This window comes from Lygodium microphyllum, chromosome 3 (genome assembly GCF_053477565.2).
Source record: "Lygodium microphyllum isolate KBCC chromosome 3, Lygodium_microphyllum_v1.1.10, whole genome shotgun sequence".
NCBI lineage: Eukaryota > Viridiplantae > Streptophyta > Polypodiopsida > Schizaeales > Lygodiaceae > Lygodium > Lygodium microphyllum.
The window spans coordinates 88,169,616-88,184,964 of NC_141137.1; the positions used below are offsets into that span (position 1 = coordinate 88,169,616).

Genomic DNA, 15,349 nt, shown 5'->3' on the forward strand with positions numbered 1-15,349 from the left:
TCTACCATACCTAGAAAGCCTTTACCAAATCCTAAGAACATCAAAGAAGTAGGGATAAATATATAGCGAGTTACCCTATTGTAAGCCTTTTCACTAAATTAGCTATTTCTGAAATGTGGTTCAGAATGGCATCATGAATCCTCCTACCATATAGAAACCCATGCTAATTGAGATGTAAAACCTTTAGTAGCAAAAACTTGTGCCTTCAAGCTATCACACTTTCCATGAACTTATATGGAACGTATAAGATAATCAAAGGCATCCACTAAGAGATCTTCAACCTATCTAATGACTTTGCAATTGGCTTAGCAAGGCCTCCATTCACCTTAATAGCCAATTTTTTAGAAACCTTACAATTGATTTAGAAGCCTTGCAAGGTTTGCTAAACAAATATTCCATAACACGTCTATAAGAAGGCCATTTGAACTAGGTGTGTTACTAGCTTTGATTTTTTAAAAAACATATTTAGCCTCCTCCTCCTTAGTAAAAGTCTTTTCAACAATAGTGCATGAGTACTAACATCCATGATGGGATGTCAACAAAAAGGTCTTAGGCAAGTTAATGAGACCAGAACTAGCATCAAGGATTCTCAAGGTAATGTAATTAGAGAAATCAATGTATACATAAGGCTTTTAAATCTCATCTTTCCACTATAGTAAGGGTTCCTTCTAGTCGGTTAGAGTATGCTTAGGACCTATTACAAATTGCAAGAGGTACAACAAATAGCTTGGCTCATTTTGAGAAAAACATATACTTCAAGCAACAAATACTACATTGGGATAGAGGTTTAAGCAACGAATATTACATTGGGATAGAGATCCAAAATGAGTTAGCTAAGAAAAACCCAAATAGTTTTAGCTAAAATCTAATTTTCTAAAAGTTAGACGAGTGTCTAAAGTCCCTTTTGAAAATATATTGATTGGGTTACATTTAGTTATATATAATTTGAACAAGCCAACAGGCATTGATCCTATGAGGCAGACGTGTCCATGTTTGGAGCTTTGAATCTCAAGTGTGCTTTTAGAAGATATAAAAGATAACTCGTTCACTTTTATTCTCTAGTAAAATGAAGGTGATTGTGAACAAATAGTAATTTTCATGGGCTTCTAGCTTAATATGTATAAGTATTTTGGATATAGATATAAACAAGGAAAACTAATTTGGTAAGTGCTTGTGTATATATAGTTTGTGTTTGTACATTTATACATATATACTTATGTTTATATGAATGTATATTTGGGTATGTACATGAGTGAAACAAGTATTCTTTATATGAACCATGATGTTCAAAATGTGTAGTTATATATGGATACTAGGGTAGGCATGCTAGTAAAAAGTCTATCACCAATTATGTTAGCCTAAGTTATCCAAGATTGATATGAGCTTAAACGTGAAATCCAATATTGATTCATGAATATATTTGTTTTTATTTATAAAGAATAGTGTACTTTTATTTTTTATAAGATCCTCAATTGTTGATAATCAAAATTTCAACATTTGGACTCAAAATGTCTTTATCAAAGTATCATATATCACAGTAATTATTAAACACTATGAATTTCAATGTGCATAACTCACCCCAAAAGTAAAAGTAGCGAGCTTGTGAATTTGAATGCAAATGAGTGCATGAGTTTACAAAATAAGTTGTGAAAGAGGAAAGTTTAATAGCTTACTCCATAAGCATGAGCATGAGCATGAGAGAGAGTGAGAGAGAGAGAGAGGTCATATCAAAGTAGTTAATACAATGAAAATTCTGATTGATAAATATCTTTCTTTATTTTTATTCCTAAAATTACTTTTCTATTTTCTATTCCAATAGAAAAATAAAAAGACCACTCTATCACTAAGGCCTTAGGGAGAAGGCCAAAAATGAATATGATCACACACACACACACACACACACACACACACACACACCCCCTAGAGGGGGGGGGTCACTCATGAATATATGTATATATAATGTGAGTTCAAAATCAGGGGTTTTTAACCAATTTTATACATTTTTTACATATAGAAGGGCGTCATATAAAGGGGTTACTTACAGATTGAATAGAAAAGGATTGTGTTTTATTCAAGAAAAATTCACAGATTAGGATATTTATAAATAGGCCATGAATGCACGTTATATAGAGAATATATATATAGTGAACCCCCTGAGACACACACACACACACACACACACACACACACACACACACACACACACACACACACACACACACACACACACACACACACACACACACACACACACACAAAACATTATAACAAAGCCCTTTGCAAGGAGATTTCTTGGTAGATATATATCCCTTAGATGTGTTAGGGCTTAAAGATCCATTGTTCTTATTATCATCTTCACTATGGTATAGTGGGATGCCTCATGTGTATTGCTATTTACATTGATACATATGTATACACATATGTTTGATGTGTTTGGGCTATAGACTTAATGGTCTTATTCTCTTCTAATCTATGAGAATAGTGGAACCTCACATGTGTACATCCATGTAGGTATTATAAGTTTGTATACATAGGTATACATCTATGTATGACTAGGCATAGATATGCATTTGTATTTGACACACATTGATGTTTATACACTCATATGGATACACAACCAAGTAAATGCATAAAGAGTTCCTAAATGTATACGAGCATATTTATGAAATATTTGGATCTTAATTTGGCAATGGGATGACTTTGTGGTCTTCTATGATATGCCATGCTATCTTTGGTTTCGAATTCTAGGAGTACGCTAAATCTTGCATATCTCAAGTAGGTGAGAGTGACTTTCATTTATGACCATGTCAAATTACGAATGCATTCACTAAACATATGCCATAAATTTTGAGAAAGACTACTTAGGAATTCATGGTTGCCATCTATTTATAAATCCACTTTTATGAAGACTTCCAAGGTAAGATAGAGCATGTTTTGAGTTGATTTGCTTTGGCTACACTAAGATGATGTATCATTGCACAAAGTTTTCTAACAATAATATTAATAAGAGAAACCCTTATAATAAATCATTGGAATTGTACACAAAGGGGACACAAAGTCTATGTAATGTTAGCTTCATAGTTATAGTGAGCTTTGTGGGGTTAAGGTGCTCAACACATAAGTTTCTATAAGTGAATGGCCTCTCAACTTGTGCTAGTAATTACTTTATAAAAAATGAGGGACAATTCCAAGTCAAAAGCACAAAAGTGAAGTACTCTTCTTAGGCATGAGTTTTCTAATGTCATTATCTTATTTACTTTGTGTTAAAGACGTCTTGCTTTAATGTTGAATAAGAAATTTAATTCTCCCTTATTTTATGTTGTGGAAAGTTTGGGAGTTGTATTACAATCACAACTTCCAATGAGTGGCTTATACTCTAAGTTTGTTGTTGCATCAACATTTCACCATTTGAAAACATCGGAAGGGATGGTGGATGGAGGGGATTAAGTAGAGGGGCATAATGCCCCCAATTAGACTTGAAGAAAAAGTGGGTTGGTATAGAAAGGCATGACATCATTCTATGTGGTGTCTTGATGAGAGTGGTGGAGAGAGGAAAGTGTACACTTCAATTGAACTCTAAGTGATTTGATTGTGACTAGAGCGGTGCGATAAAGGGGATGAGGTCCATAGTGATATGGTTCAAATTACCATGTACATACCCTACGCTAAGTGATCTCATTAAGAGAATGGTGTACAAAGGGAATATTGAAATGTAGTGTTGATCTCCAATCTATATATAGTGAGTCTCATTAAGGGGTCTACACATTGAGTGTTATATATGAATTGCTATTCTAAGCGATCTCATGACGAGAGTGGTGTAGAGAGGGAATACTGCTATATGTACTATTAATCCAAACCTTTACCTCGAGTGGAGGATGGAGTGAGGGTGAATGTGAGTATGGGGGGTGGCATTAAGGTGTGATTAAGGTGGGCGGTTGCAGATTGGCTAGCCAAGGTGGTGCGGATGGCGCTCTCGCGGGTGGATGATCTGGGGTTATCGGGGGCGGTGGTGATGGTGATGGTGATCATGGGTGCTTATATATGGAGTGGATTAATTTGTAGGAGTGCAGCAAATGGCCGGCGAGAGGAGGCGGCGCCACCCGAGCCGGGGCTTCGGGTGGCGGAGAGGTTCTCTCACACGCCCTTCCTGGATGGCTTCGTGGCAGAGTCGTGGGCTGCCCCCGGCCATGCTCATCCCTTCGACAACCAGGCATCCGTCAACCTCTCGCTCGACCGCCTCTCAGGTGATCTTCATTTATCATCAACCCTCGCACCACACGTTTTAGACATTTTCCCACCATAATTCCCACATTGTGATTTATGACATCATCATGAGCTCTTCCTACGGCGGGAGTGAATACCTAGCTGGCGTGATTGGGGCAGGGGGGACACCATATACCTAGCTATCTACGATCAAGGGCAATGCAGTGCTGCCCCCCATGATCAGGGGCAAGGTTGTCCCCAGGGTGGGGGTGCTAGCAATGCCTTGCCCCCAACTCCATATATCTAGGGACCTCGTCTCTCCCTCATAGAAGCTCATGATGAAATTAAACTCTATAGGGGGAAAAAGAGGGGTAAAGAGCCTCTTTTCCCACACCCCAAAATGTCTAAAGTTATCGTGCCTAATTCACATCCATTACTATAACACTACACCATCAACTCTAATTTTATAAGCCCTACAAGTGCTTACATTTATTAATTCACTCAACCACTCTTTATGATCATGGAGCATGTCACATGCAATCGGTCATTGTGTGTTGCTTAAGTGGAAAATAAGGATCACTCTTTCATGCCAACCGAATGGTTCAGGTTTATGGGCCTAAGATTTTATGTGTTCATTGATTGGACCTTCAACAAGACAGATAAGGTAGTGGTTAAGGTCTATGAGCTTAAGGTTTTGTGTGGTCCTTAAAGAAAATTTAGCAATGAGAATCATACCAATGGAAGGGTTAAGATTTGTATTCATGAATGTTTGTAAAAATGAAAGCTCAAGTATTGTAAGAATGAAAGGCGCATATAGTCAAAGCCTGAACATCATGACTATCATGGATCCATTAAGGGGTCTCCAAGTTCATCTTATAAGGTCAATTGGTTAGTATGAAGGTCCCATTTTTAGTATAAACCCACAAGCATCCTAAAATCAAGACCTTTACTTCCATGAAGGCTCTCAAGTGCAATAAATAGGAGTTTGTATTGAAGTTGGCATCTTCTCTTTATGTGTTTGGAGTTACCAATAGATTATTCAACTTGCAAGGCTTTTTGGTTTATTGTTGACACTTAATCAAGCTTGTGTGAATAGTACTATGCTTAGTATTTCTCATATAGAAATGGAACTAAAATAATGCTATCAATAGATCCAAGGCTTTTAGAAACAGTTTTTCAAGTGTATTTACCTTGGTTGGAATTTGTATTGCATGTTGAGGTTGTACATTGCCATTAAAGACATGACCCAATGAGAGGCATTTGACTTGACATTTAGAGATTAAGATCACAATGAAAAAATAGACCAGTTTAGGACATCATCATTATTTGTTTGGATGATCAAAACAAAAAATCAAGTGTCACTAGTTCATAAGGTTTGCAAGTGGCACATAGTAGTCATTGCTCTTTCTTTACATATGTGCATGTGCATGTGCATACACATAGCAGTCATTGCTCTTTCTTTACATATGTGCATGTGCATGTGCATACACATAGTAGTCATTGCTCTTTCTTTACATATGTGCATGTGCATACACATAGTAGTCATTGCTCTTTCTTTACATATGTGCATGTGCATACACATTTAAATTCTTCATACATGGATTTCAACTTATCAATCTCCATTTTGCACAGGTGCTAGCTTTCATTCCAAAGAGGCTTATTTGTATGGATTCTTTAGCGCATCAATCAAGCTCCCTGATAACTATTATACTGCAGGAGTGGTCATCACATTTTATGTAATTGCCACTAAACAACATATTTTGGATATTGTAAATATTCTTAAATTGAGAACTATTTACAATCTTTTGTTTCTAATAATAAATAAAGATCATAGTGCTCTTAAAGGGTAGATTTTTGGGAGTTTGTTTGTTTAAGTCTAGTAGAACTCAAGGGACTAGTACCACAATAAATAAAGCAAGCAAATTTGACCACAATTTGAAAGCATCACTAAAACATAATACTTATAAGTTGGCTTATTTTGCTTCTACATTTTAGCTTGGATACTTCTTTCAATAGCCCATATAACGATTGCATTGTAGAATGTTGGTTTGAACTTTCCATAACTTCTTTTAACATATAGAGCAAGCGTGCTTTTAGATAATTTTATTTTACATTTATTTGGGTACTAATTCATTAAAAAGTTTCAAATAGGAAATGCATTGTATAATGATGTTTGGAAATTTGCACGACTTTATATGGCATATAGAGTAAGCATGGTTTTATAATGTAGTTAATATCATTTTGCAGGTATCTAACTCTGACCTATACCCTAGTGAGCATGATGAGTTGGATTTTGAATTCTTGGGAAGGGAACTAGGTCAAAAGTATGTGCTTCAAACAAACCTCTACATGCATGGAAACACAAGCATGGGGAGAGAGCAAAGAATGCACCTATGGTTTGATCCTAGTGAAGACTACCATACCTATAGTATGCTGTGGACCCCCCAACATATCGTGTAATCTCCATTAACCACTAATCAAATTCATTATGGTTTTCCATTTTGTGATTTTTCCAACATGCTAATTTATTCATTTTGAAAATATTTTAGTGAGAGGCATCTATTACATGGATAGGCCACATGCTACACATTTGAATCACATTGAGACATCACTATTATTCTCACATTCTTGAGAGACATTAAGAGACCACCACTCTTTTCACGTTTATTAAAATAGAATAGTTAGAAAGAAGTTGAGACAAATCAAATTTCCCTTACACTATGTTTTGTTAATAGTGCATATGTGGTTCTACAATTTGTGATATAGATTCCATCGACAATATATTTCATGTTCACACACACTCTCTCTATGTACATGCATGCACACATGTGTGTGTGCATGCACACACACACACACACACACACACAGTGTGCATGCATGTGTGCATGTGTGGGTATGTGTGTGTAGGCACACATACACACATCTAAACTTTACATAAGCTTATCTTAGTTCAGATAAATCTCAAACTACATCAAATTTTCATGGCATTTTTAGGCATATGTTTTTAAATCTAAGATATCAATTGCTTTTGAAAACTCATAATACTACCTTCAACTATAAATATAAGGTCTTCTTTGGAGATTATACTTGCTTGAAAGGTCAATAGTTGAACTCAATTATTCACTAATGAAATTTTCATGTTTTATTCAGGTATTTTGTAGATGATGTGCCAATAAGGGAGCTCCCAAACATTCATACACTTCATAAAGTATACCCTTCAAGACCAACTCATGTTTATGGTAGCATTTGGGATGGTTCTAGTTGGGCAACAAATGGAGGAAAGTCAAAAATAAACTATTCATATTCTCCTTTTGTAGCTTCCTATAAAAACTTCATTCTTAGTGGTTGCATTAAAGATGATCCAAAAAGTTGCTCATCAAAAGACAATATTTCTTTGGTAACAGGAAATCTTCCACCATATCTCACAAATAATCAAGTAACAAGCATGCATTGGGTTCGACGACACTACATGTTCTATGACTATTGTACAGATTCACAACGGTATCCAAATCCATTGCCGGAATGTCATTCACAACATCATCTCTCTCAAGAGACTGATAGTGATCTATGAGGGCACCTTCTTGATTGTTTTATGGTCCTATCATTAGCTGATTCATTTATTGGATGTAGGAGCCAAACAAGAAAAGTAAATGCAATGGAAAGATCTTGTAGGGATCTTGTGAATAAGGAGATGTCATGTTATTGTTTCTTTAAACATAAGAAGAATAAGTTGAAGTTCTTCATTGTTCACAATCATGCTACTTGATGGCAAGCGCACTAGTTCAATGAGGTTTACAAATTTATCTAGATGATGTGGTTGTGTATATGATGGATGTTGCTAGAAACTAATTATGCATGTTCAAAGTAAAATGATATCCAATTAATGGTCCATCATAATTTAACTCAATGGACTATATTAATGCATATCAAACTTGCACCGCAAGAGAACATGAGTATCCATTTATTACAAAGAAATATTGTTGGGTTGAATATTCCAACCACTTCCATGTTTGGTCAATATTTACTTTGGTACATGATCCCACCATTTGTTTGACATTTCATGCATAAGGTTAAAATCACATAATTAAATGACTCATTTTCTAGAAAATCAATTTGTTTGGTGAACTATGCCTAGAGTAAGAAAATTCCATGTAAAGACAAAATCTTTGCAATAAATTTATATGCCCTTCATTTACGCCCTTCCATTATTTAGTTTGTTTATGAGGTTTTTCCAACACTATGGAGTTAACAAAAGAATTCATATTATGCATTGAGTATGGACACTACAAGATATAGGCCTTATACCGACGTTTAAAGTGACGAAAATGCAAATAACAAAATTTTCCCCCATCGTCGCACAAAGCGTCGTTATTGGCGACGCCATTGAATAGTCGGTATCACCGTTGCTATCAGTGTCGGTATTGGCATCGATATCAGCAACGCCAATATCGACGCTGATAGCAACTGTTTGTGACATAAATAACGGCGCCAATAATGACGCAAGCAGTAAAATTTGTGACGCTAATAGCAACGGTAACAGGGGAAAAAAAAATTGTGGGTGCTTTATGAGAACCATACAAAATAGTTTCTGCACTACTGTGTACAATGTGCTTGCAAACAAAAACAATGTATACTGAAATCATAAAACTGGTACATGAAATAAATACATGATCGCATAATAAGCGATTGGTACAATCATGACAGGATATCACTAATACATAGAAAATATCTACATAGATCAAGCGACTCAAAAATAAAGGTGTGTGAGCTCTAGGGATCCAAGAGCGAGCTACATATCCTCGTCCCCTGAAAGCTCGTCTCGCCGCAAAGGAGCATCAAACGGACTCTGCAGAAAAAGAAACAACACATCAGTCCACCATACAATAATGCATTCAAATATCTCATGGTAACTACGGACAAGAAAGATGAGTGACTTATAAGGCCGCCACGTCTATACAATCGGTCGATCAATGCAGTGAGACCGTGCCTCTCTGCATATTGAGTCTCAAGGCCAGTCCGATTGCGATTTGTAATGGAGTGCTACAAAGAAAACAAAATGCTAACTGTTAGAAACATGATTGTCAGTACAAAGAATATTTCAAAAAAATAAATAAGAAAAACAAAAGAAAAACTTACAAAGTCCTCCAAATATGTCCTATGGCCGCCACTCCCAAGATGATGGATCACTTTGGCCTCGAGTCATGCCCTTGCTGCCTCGCGCTGCTGACTCCAACGTCCTAGAGAATCTGTAGCCTTCTCCCTCAGTCAGCGCCAGTCGTCTGCATCTAACCACTCGGGCTTTGTAGCCCCACTCTTGATTGCCTTGCATGCGTCGGATCGTCTATGTGACATGTATGCACGCATGCAATCCATCATCCAGTCCGTAGAGAATCTATCTACTGAGGCTGGCACCGGAAACTCCTCGTGCAAGGATGCTACTATGTAGTCCTTGCTCCCCTCTAGTATGTTCGTCCAATGATCCAAGACGTTGTGCCGAAAAACTTATTGGCACAACTCTCTCATGCGAGCCATCACCCTCCTCCCCTCATCATTCATGATGATGGATCCTGACCTACTATCGACTAGATATCCATAACCCCCTGGAGTCTGCCTAAGATGGGTCCTCTCCCATCTGCGTCCATGCTCCTGGGCGTATCCAGGAGACCCCTGTGCATCCGGTATACCAACCGGGGTAATATCTCTCAGAGTGGCACCCACAGGGGTGCCACCTACTGCTGATGGCTGAGCAAAAGCCCGAGTAACTGGAGTAGACATCCCCACATGTGTGACAAATCCTTCAGGTGATGCAGCTCCAACTGAACGATGAGACGGAGACACCACGTCCGTGTCTCCACAGTATCCACCTGAGTCTAAGCCATGCTCCCTAGAAGGGCCACGAGAGCGAGGAGTCACACCTGTATCCCATGTCGATCGAGAGCTCACCGCCTCTATATCTCTGCAGCATCCCCTTGATCCCAATGCACTCCCTCCCTCTGGCCTAAGTCATAAGTGTCGAGCTCGTCTGCTTGAAGCCAAAGCATCTGATCACGCTGAAGCAGATCTAGCAGAGCACCCTGACGAAGACCGAGACAACTCCTGGTTTGCCATCTCTCTGAATCTTGCAATCTGGTTTGGAGACATGCGTGCGAAGATGTCCTGTAACTCCTCATCGCTCATCCCTCGACTCATCTTGAAAATATCACTTGCACAAATAAAAAATAATGTTAGAATAATCAAATTAAATCATACAAAGCACAATAATATAAATCATTTAAAAAAATCTCACTTAAAATGCATATCTTATGTACCCTTATAAGCGATTGGTCAACAAATTGAGTAAGTGGATGCTCCAAATATGAAGTATCCTATGGTCCCATGTTAATCTCCTAACACAACTCCGCATACACTGGAAGGTCGATAGACATGTCACCACAAAAGAATGAGTCCACCTCGTTCTCAAAGAATTCTTGGACTCCTATATTTCCATCATTGTTAGCCGATGCTGGCTCCAATTCGATGGCCTCCACCCCTTGCAATATCGACCCCTCTATTTGCATATTATCTTCATCTATGCTCGGAACATCGCTTTGATCATATACTCTCACACTTCGGGGAGTTGAAGGTATAACATACTACCATCGAGGTTGTCGAGGGTTTGGATAGAAGATTACCTGTTCACAAACATGTACAAGAGAGTTCAAACCATTGTGATATAAACCATGTCATAATACAATTAGCAAGCAAATGAGTCCATGCACCTGTTCACAATGGGCCGGCAACACAAAGGTGTCGCGCAAATCCGTCCATTTTTTTTCGGAATCTATTTCGAGAAATCTAGATGGACCTCGTCGAACTGTTACTCCAGCTCCTCCAAGTACCACTTTGAACCACTGTACATCGAATAGTATCATGGAGAAGCTACGGTAATCCACCGTAACAATACTTCGCAAGTTCGCAAAGTACTCCATCTCATCCACAACCGCGTTTGGATCTGTTGCCCGTCACCGGCTCGCTTGCTCGAACCTTGCCATGATACCACAGTCCATTGTGGAGCGCATTTTGTGAATACACTCCACGCAAAAATGCCGTCCGCGTGACCACGCTACACTATATATTTTGTACTGTACATTGAAACACTCAAATTACATGTCGCATATAAAATTTAGATACGACAGATTCTAAACCCCTCATCACCTTTGGACTACATCCCCTCGAGAATTCCCACTCCTCCATTGAGACCTCTGTCCCTTTGTGAGACGTTGCGGTCAAAGCTCCATGCAACCATCCCGTTGACATAAACCGCGGCATCTCCTCCATGCCTTCGAGATATCGAATCGATCGATGACACGTTCTACATCGGAATTCAACTCGCGCTTCCTCTCGATCTTGCCTAGCAATTTGGTACTTGGCGAGCCACATCTCCATAGAGGCATGGTGCAACATACAAAAGCAATTCACCTTCTCTTCCATTGAGGCATCCATTCTTTTTTCTATCCCATTTCAAACCACCACATCTCTAGTCAGTCTATCATCGTCCTTCAGCGAAAACCATAGCATTTCATTGTCTGGTTCCACCGTTGGTAGCCATTGTGAAATATGCACTAGCACCTCAGACACCAACCAACCTTCAGCCATGCTACCTTTTGGCCGCACTCGTTGTCGCACAAAGCCTTTCAGGGTTTTCATGAAGCGCTCCGAGAAGAACATCCATCGCATATGGACAGGTCCAGCAATCTCCACTTCATCTACAAGATGCACAAGAAGGTGGATTTGTATCATGAGCATGCTAGTAGGCAGGTATTTCTCAAAGAGACAGACCGTCTCCACTGCTTCCCGCGTCGTGGATTAAATAGAGGACGTCTTAATCTCCTTCTGTGAGATCCATTGCACCAAAGTTGACAACCTGTAAATGGCCCCGCTTATTTCTGGAGTAAGACATCCTGTGATCGCGATCGGTAGTACAAAGTGCCACAAATGAGAAAGCATTATGAATAATGGCTACATTCCAAATAGCAAAATGCCCATGCTAATTACAATACATTCGTAGTACAAACCTGACATATCTTATGCCAGTCATGGGATTTTAGCCTTGATAATTGGTCGTCTTTAGAATATGTGGACGTGATAGAACGCATCATACCTGTTGGAGTGCAGATAGACTTGATTACTTGCTTCACAATGCACTCTTCTTTAGTGGACAAAACCCAAGGAGCGCGAGGAAGCTGTACACGACCATCAACACTCAACTGCGGCCAAAGCGCCTCCATCTTACCTACCTCCTTCAAATCCATTCATGCCCCTATAGTGTCTCTCTTTCTTGTGATGTGATCCCATAGCAAGTTGCCCACATTCTTGAAAATATGCATGGGATCCAACAAGTGGTTGACCTGTAAGTGGGTCCAATATGGCAACTCATAGAAAACTGAGAACCGTCGCATTCCATTTGGATGCGATTACACGTGGACCATTTTCAGCTCGTACCAACTTGCGGCATTCATACGTGTTGGAGGTCATCCAAGGAAACCTTCCCTGAGCTTATGATCCTCTGGCAAGAAAGCAGTGTGTCCTTGATATACCATCTTTTTCATGGTTCATGACCTTCGGGAGTCTATCTGTGGTCCGCACAATGGACATGCATGATAACCTGAGGTAACTAGACCTATTCTAACACCACGACCTAGTGAATACTTGCTTGAACAAGATAAAATATAGATATTACCAGCGAGAACGGAGGTCTACTCACCTGAGCACTCTCCGAATCCCAAAAAGTCATGCATTGTCCACATAATAATGGCTCGAATATTGGCTAAACGCAGTCGACCATCGCGCCTGCTCATATCTTGCACCGTGACCCCCTCCTCCCACAAAATCTTAAGCTCATCGACTAATGGACAAAGATACACATCCATATTTTTTACTTTGTAGCAGCCGGGGACGAGCAAGTTAAGGATGAGATGTCCTTTCTTCGTAGAAAGCCATGGAGGGATATTGTAGTTGACAAGGACTATAGGCCACACACTGTAAGAAGCTGAGCGCAAATCGAATGGGTTCACGCTATCCATTGCAAAACCAAGCCGAAGATTCCTTGGCTCTTGGGCAAAGCCTGGGAAGGTAGAGTCAATGTGGCTCCATGCACGTGAATCCGCTGATATTCGTTGAACTCCATCCATGGACCTATTCTGCGCATGCCACATTGTCAAGCTCGCCATGCCGGACGTACGAAACATGTGGTTTATGCGGGGCATAAGTGGAAAGTGTCTGAGAACTTTTTGAGGGATGGTTTGCCCTTGCAAGTCCTACTGATACCTGTGAACACCACACTTTGGACATGTCTCCATAGTCTTGTATTCTGCTCGAAACAGTATGCAATCATTGATACATGCATGGATGTTATTGTAGTCCATGCCAAGCTTTCGTAAAACATATTGTGCATCATCACGATACTCAGGCATGGTATTTGCAGGTGGTAATATATGATATTTCAATAACTTGAAAAAAATCATAAAACACCTTGAAAAAGCACAAATGTTTGTAATAATAGTGCGGAAAAAAAAAATTCAATGAAGTGTATTTACAAGGTACCTGAACAACTCGGTCACACTTGTATCGCTCCACCGGTATTTTTCTTGCACACTTAAGAGTGCAAGCAATGTCTTCAGAGCCGAGATACTCGGCACCCATCATATAATGGTATGGATGCTTCCTCTCTAAGCAGATCAGAAGTCTTGACATCCATGGGAATCAATGCATCAATCATTGCCTCCATCTCAGGCTCCAAGATTGTAGGTAGGTCTGGAAGGTTGCCTATCTCCTCTGGCATTGACGGTATAGATTGCCCTTGCGAGTGGTGAATTGGCTCTTGCACTCCATCCATCGCATGCCCATGTACTCTTCTAATTGGCCACAAAGGGTGCACTCCCCCTTGGGACGAGACATCACCTCCTTGGATAGAAAATTTGCCAGCGAGACCCAATCTTATTGTATATGGTATTCAATTAGCTTATAAGTACAATGCATGATTGATATTAACTTCAAATTACCATTTGCTGAAAATCCGCAATCCCCTGATCAATGATCTTAGATTGAAACTCGCCAAATCATCGTACGTGTTCTATAGACAATCGGTGTTTTCTTCTAATTGCCAGCTTGCATTGAGAGTAAGGACATGGGACACACTGATTAAGATACGCCTCGCGATCTTGAACAACAGGACCTTCTTCGTTTTCCATTTTTTCTACGTTACAACAAACAATTTGTTTTTGTTATCATTCTTTTCTTTTCTTAGATTGTTATCCTCTCCTTCCATCTCTCTCTTTTTCTATGACCTAGCATATAGTATCATAGAACACTAGTATTTAGTACCTAGTACTCAATACCTAGCACATAATATTTTGTTTTCTCTCTCCTTCTCCCTCTCTCATTTCCTCTCCCTCCCTCGCCCTCACCCTCTCTTTCTCTCTTTCCCTATTAGGTTTAATAATATTTATTTTTTCTCTCTCCTCTCTCTCGCTCTCATTTTCTTTTCTCTCTCCTCTCCCTCTCTCATTTCCTCTTTCTCTCTCCTCTCCCTCTCTCATTTCCTCTCCCTCCCTCGCCCTCACCCTCTCTTTCTCTCTTTCCCTATTAGGTTTAATGGTTTTTTTCTCTTTTTCTCTCTCCTCTCTCTCTCATTTTTTTCTCTCTCCTCTCCCTCTCTCATTTCATTTTCTCTCTTCCTCTCCCTCTCTCATTTTCTCTCCCTCCCTCGCTCTCACCCTCTCTTTCTCTCTTTCCCTATTAGGTTTAATGATATTTCTCTTTTTCTCTCTACTCTCTCTCTCTCTCTCATTTCCTTTTCTCTCTCCTCTCCCTCTCATTCCTCTCCCTCCCTCTCTCTTTTTCTCTCTCCTCTCTCTCTCTCATTCCTCTCCCTCCCTTGCCCTCTCTCATTCCTTTTTCTCTCTCCTCTCTCTCTCTCATTTTCATTTTCTCTCTCCTCTCCCTCTCTCATTTCCTCTCCCTCCCTCACCCTCACCCTCTCTTTCTCTCTTTCCCTATTAGGTTTAATGGTTTTTCTCTCTCCTCTCTCTCTCTCTCATTTTTTTTTCTCTCCTCTCCCTCTCTCATTTCATTTTCTCTCTTCCTCTCCCTCTCTCATTTCCTCTCC

The 15,349-nt window shown here is 39.5% G+C and overlaps 1 protein-coding gene across 2 annotated transcripts; it reads left to right on the forward strand.

The window, feature by feature from the left end:
* The first annotated feature begins 3,583 nt into the window (after positions 1-3,583).
* Positions 3,584-7,961, forward strand: LOC148038601 (putative xyloglucan endotransglucosylase/hydrolase protein 33). Of its 2 annotated transcripts, XM_087675449.1 has the most exons (5): positions 3,589-4,244; positions 5,836-5,939; positions 6,451-6,659; positions 7,354-7,411; positions 7,608-7,783. In XM_087675449.1, the coding sequence occupies exons 1-5, from the start codon at positions 3,965-3,967 to the stop codon at positions 7,641-7,643; spliced, it is 687 nt and encodes a 228-aa protein (XP_087531575.1). In that variant the 5' UTR covers positions 3,589-3,964; the 3' UTR covers positions 7,644-7,783. The 2 variants fall into 2 exon arrangements, with proteins under 2 accessions (XP_087531574.1, XP_087531575.1); XM_087675448.1 differs by having other exon boundaries at positions 3,584-4,244; positions 7,354-7,961.
* Positions 7,962-15,349: the final 7,388 nt, after the last annotated feature.

Coding starts and splice junctions, on each gene's coding strand:
- LOC148038601 (XM_087675448.1), top strand. CDS start 3,965: ATGGCGCTCTCGCGGGTGGATGATCTGGGGTTATCGGGGGCGGTGGTG. Junction 5,940..6,450: donor GAGTGGTCATCACATTTTAT/GTAATTGCCACT, acceptor ATCATTTTGCAG/GTATCTAACTCTGACCTATA. Junction 6,660..7,353: donor TGGACCCCCCAACATATCGT/GTAATCTCCATT, acceptor TGTTTTATTCAG/GTATTTTGTAGATGATGTGC.